Below are 4,413 nucleotides of genomic sequence, written 5' to 3'. Positions count from 1 at the left end.
CCACCTCTCTCCCAGCCTCCCCCACCTTTACCTTTGCTCCTCATCCTTCTTCCACCTGGCAGGGCCCTGTTCATCCTCAAAGCAGCCAGTGCCCCTGCGAGGCCTGCCCTAAGCCCCAGCTCCTTCCCATGCCCCAGCACCCCTCCTCTGAATAGATCCTGTCCCCCAGACACACGTCTCTCATTGTGTCTGTCGCTCAGAGTTGTGATAATTCCTTGTAGCTTGTCCAACCTCCTTCCCCGTCTCTGGACCTCCCTTTGGGACCGGGGTGGCACGTTGCCTGAAAGCGGTTGCACCTAGGTAGCTGGCTCTCTGCACCATCACCTCCCACCTTGAACAAGTCCTTTAAATGCTCCTGAACTTCCTCTTTGCTGATCTGCAAAATGAAGAGATGTGGGTTTCGGAAGGGGGCACGTAGGTGAAAGAACCTAATAAACAGTTAAGGGCACGTGGTTTTGTTGAGTTTTCTTCCTCCAGACTAGTGTTTACCTGCACTTGCCTGTGTGGAAATCATAAGATCAAAGGAATGTGGATGTGATCTTTTTTGTAGTTTCTCCACCTTGAGTCCAGGGGAAAGCTGGTGAAGGGTAAACCATTAATTCTGTCCCCTCCAGCAGCTCCTAGTCTTCTCAGAAGCCCTGGGTTAATGATTCCAAGGTTGTTTTCCTCACAGGGTCAACTTGTATCTAATCTTTGGCATGGTGTGTCCTTTCTTTCTTAAGAAAAACTTGACTCATCCTGGGGTCAGGAAACTTGTTTTGCCAGGAAATGCAGTGCGTGTGTGTAGGTCTCAGGCTGTCTCCCTTTCTCATTGGTGGCCCCACCATCACCAAGAGCCCACCATCCCCCCGCAAACAGAAGAGACCTCTCCTCTCGCCACTCCCCACGCTGCGATCTGTGGAAGTCACAGACTGAAGGTCCAGGAAGCTGTTGCCTAACAAATAATCTCCCTCATATGAGATTTAAGGATTTGGTGTTGGAACCCCAGGAAGAAAAATGTCCCTGAAGCTTGTGTATGGAGAAACACTTCTGAGCCTGGCATTCAAGAGTTTAATTAGCAGCTCAGAAGGACTGTATTGCAGAAAGAGGCAGCTCCATTCAGGAGTGGACCCTGGAATTCCAGGCAGGAGCCTGTTTATGGCTGCAACGCAGGTCATGCCAGGGGCTAGAAGCTTGGGAGCCAGACACAGCCGTGGCAATAAGGCCAGCTGTGGGTTTACTGAAGTTCAAAAACTGATTCACAGCGTGTCCCCAGCCCCCACTTCTCAATCAGGTAAAACTGATGCTCCTCTCTGTGGTTTTGGAACATGGTGGTAAGAATGCTGCTGCCTCAGGTTCCTGTGCTGCTTCTGTCTAAGGCTTGTTTGCTTGCCTCCTTCCCATACTTCAGACAGGACTTTGCATAAAAAAGTGGGCTGGTAGATCACTATTCTGCAAAGATCCTGTTGTGCGACTAGAGCAGGTTACCTTCTCCGAGCCTCAGTGTTCTCATCTGTAAAATAGGCATATCGTTCCTTCTTTTTCTAATAACCAGAATCCTTGTAATTTACCTTAAATAAATGCAATGTGAAGAGACCAGGCATTTCAGACAGATCACTTTTGTGCATATATAAAAGTGAAAACATGAGGGAAAGGCATTGGCAATAATTTCACAACTGCCGCAGTGATTGTAGTGATCCAACTTCAGAGATAGTACAATGTGAAAAACACACCTATGTACCCACTGTCTTGCTTAAGACAGAACAGTTCCCAGCAACACTGACAGCCTTGGACCCACCTCCTTGATCCAGCCTGTCCACCCTAGAGAAAACTGTCCTGAATTTTGCGTTTACTATTCCCTCACTTTTGGTACAGTTTTATGAAACCTACCCCTTATGCAATACATTGATCTTATTTCTGAATGGTTCTGTAAGTAGATTACATCCCATTCTTTGATGTCTTTAAAAATCATGAGAAGTTATCTGTGATAATGTGTATAGCTCCATTTCTCACTATTAAATATCCCACTCTCTTCCTATCCTACTGTATTAATCCTGTTGATGGAAATTTGGGCTGTTTCCAGTGTTTTGCTATTAAATTCTTTTGCTATAAACATGCTCATAGTTGTTTCTTAGAACACGTGTGTTCCTCCTGGGTATATACCTGGGAGGGGAATGGCTAAGTCTAGATGAGAGTGCTCGCGGTTCTGACTGCCAGCAAACACTGCTGCACCTTATTTCTGTCCACTGAACAGCCAGAGGGGATGGGAGTTCTGTTCTCAATTTGTTTACAGACCTGCAGGGGTAATAAACATTTAGAGAAAGGATAGGGAGATGGTGAAGGAGAGTTTCCCAGGCCACAGTCTGACTTTCAGCCACGGCCCTGAGCAGCAAAGCCAGAAAGGAATGGAGGCCGGATGGGGCACCACTGTTGGCACTGGGCATGTGTGTGAGGTGGGGCTGCCCTCGAGTGGACCAGTCTCAGGCTCCGGCTCAGCTGACATCACAGAATCCACTGTGACGTCACAGTCGGGACCTGGAAATGCAGAGAGAACGCTGCAGGCCATTTTCAGGTTGTATGGTTCTTTTATTTAAACTGCAGTAAGGAAGCTGGCATACGCTTGCCAGGGATATTTCCCTGAGCCCTGGTCCCCTTTGCAGCTTCCAGCTCTGGGTCCTATTGATGAGCTGCAATGGTCACTGTCTCCGTGGCCTCAGATGTCACACTCCCAGTGATTTCCAGCCCCTGGCCACTCTCTGCTGTCTCCACGATGGCCTCCATTCTTCTCCTTTCCACTGCCTTCGCCAATATGTCCACATCTTTATTGTGTGACAATGCCACTGTCTTCGTAGTGAGATTGGCTCGGACATTCTTCAAGAAAGAGCTGATCCTGCTGAGTCTCTTGTTGGTGGAAAGTGAACTCCCGGTAGACAAGCTCCTGGCCGATTTGTGCGAGGTCCTGGACTCCTTGGTGATGGGAGCGTGGCTGACGCCTTTGTGCACAGTGCCCCGCTTGCTGTCCCCCAGGCTGCCGTGGCCTTTCTCCTTTTTGTCATCCCTCATGGCTCTCCTGCCACCTGAGGACCGGCCGGCTGTCTTCCGGATTGCCTTGTCCCCCGCGGTCTTATGGCAGCCTTCAGCTGACCCGCGGGGACATGAGCCTCTGAGAGCGCGCTCCTTCTCCCGGCGTTCCCTCCTCTCCCTTCTTCCCCTGCGGGCCTGGGACACTCTCCGGGGCCTCTCTTCCTGTTCACTCTCTTGGTCTTCCTGCGGCAAGGCTGAGATGAGGGTCCCCTCATCCTCCTGATCGGCTTTTCCTTTGGCGGTCTTCCTGGTGGCCTCCACTCCAAGCATAGCCATGCTGGCTTCTGGGGAGAGGCTGGTGGATGTGCTGGAAGGGTACTCCAAGTTTTTGGCACCACGTGCCAAGGCCGTTTTCCTGGTCCTCAGGGAGGTTTTGGCAGCGCCTGCCATGGCTATGTTGCTTTTGCTTCTGTCTGGGCCCTTGGTGACAGTGACTTCAATGGCCATGCTCCGCTCTTCAGAGGCATGGGACTTGGTCACGTTCAGATCACCCTCTGTGGCGTCTGCTGCGGCCACCTGTGTCACCGCCCCCACTGCTGACTCTTCATCAAGCTCCCTGGGTTTGGTGTTTGCCATGGCCCCATCGGGCATAGGATCGGGATTGTAGAAGTCCAGTGGGAGGCCCTCCCCGCCGGCAAAAGCTGCAGAGGTGGCCCCGGACACCTCGGAGCCCACGTGGAGGCTCCTGACGCTTACCTGGTCCTGATCACCCCGGCCTTGGAAGTCCATGGCTGTCGGGCTCCTCCTGTCCTCCTCGAACATGGGCATGCAGACCATGTCCCCGGCTGGAATGGCATAGGTGCTGCTCTGACTGTCCACCGGTGGCCGCAGGAGGTAGATGAGCTTCTCCCAATAGGTGAAGAGGTCTTCCCGCGAGTTCAGCGGGGGGCACAGATGCAGGTAGCAGGAGCGGCCGGTGGCGAACTTCAGGCGCAGCTGTTGTTTCTCACGGTCGTGAATGGAGATCCTCACGAACTTCAAGGGAAGGAGCCTGGTGAGCTCTAAGGTCTTTGCAGCCTTGCGGCTCTTGGCCTTGGTAGTCTGGCCACGGCCTGTGTGGTCATCGCAGCCGGTGGCCGGCCGGGCCAGTAGCATGACGTCTGGGAGGGGGAGGAGGGGGCTGGTGGATGCGATGCCCACAGTCACCATGCGGACGCGGTTGTGCACGTCGATCACTTCTCCCCTCTTGGTGATTTGGATAAAGTCGCTCTCGAAGATTGGGGCATACTTGAATATGTCGTACTCACCCTTGTGCAGTTGCCGCTGCAGTTTGCCCATGGTGGTGTTGAATAGGGCTGCTCCGGCGCCACTCTGGGCCGTGTGATACGGTAGCAGAGACTCCCGGCTCAT

At 52.6% G+C, this 4,413-nt stretch overlaps 1 protein-coding gene across 1 annotated transcript; it reads right to left on the bottom strand.

Annotated features, from left to right (window-relative positions):
* Positions 1-2,594: 2,594 nt before the first annotated feature.
* FAM71A (family with sequence similarity 71 member A) lies at positions 2,595-4,413 on the bottom strand. The gene has a single exon (XM_040263130.1). It carries the CDS (start codon positions 4,411-4,413, stop codon positions 2,656-2,658), a length of 1,758 nt encoding a protein of 585 aa, XP_040119064.1. The 3' UTR covers positions 2,595-2,655.

This window comes from Oryx dammah, unplaced genomic scaffold (assembly GCF_014754425.2).
Source record: "Oryx dammah isolate SB20612 unplaced genomic scaffold, SCBI_Odam_1.1 HiC_scaffold_21, whole genome shotgun sequence".
NCBI lineage: Eukaryota > Metazoa > Chordata > Mammalia > Artiodactyla > Bovidae > Oryx > Oryx dammah.
The sequence above is the reverse complement of the archived record's forward strand: the minus strand, read 5'-3'. Positions and strand labels throughout refer to the sequence as shown.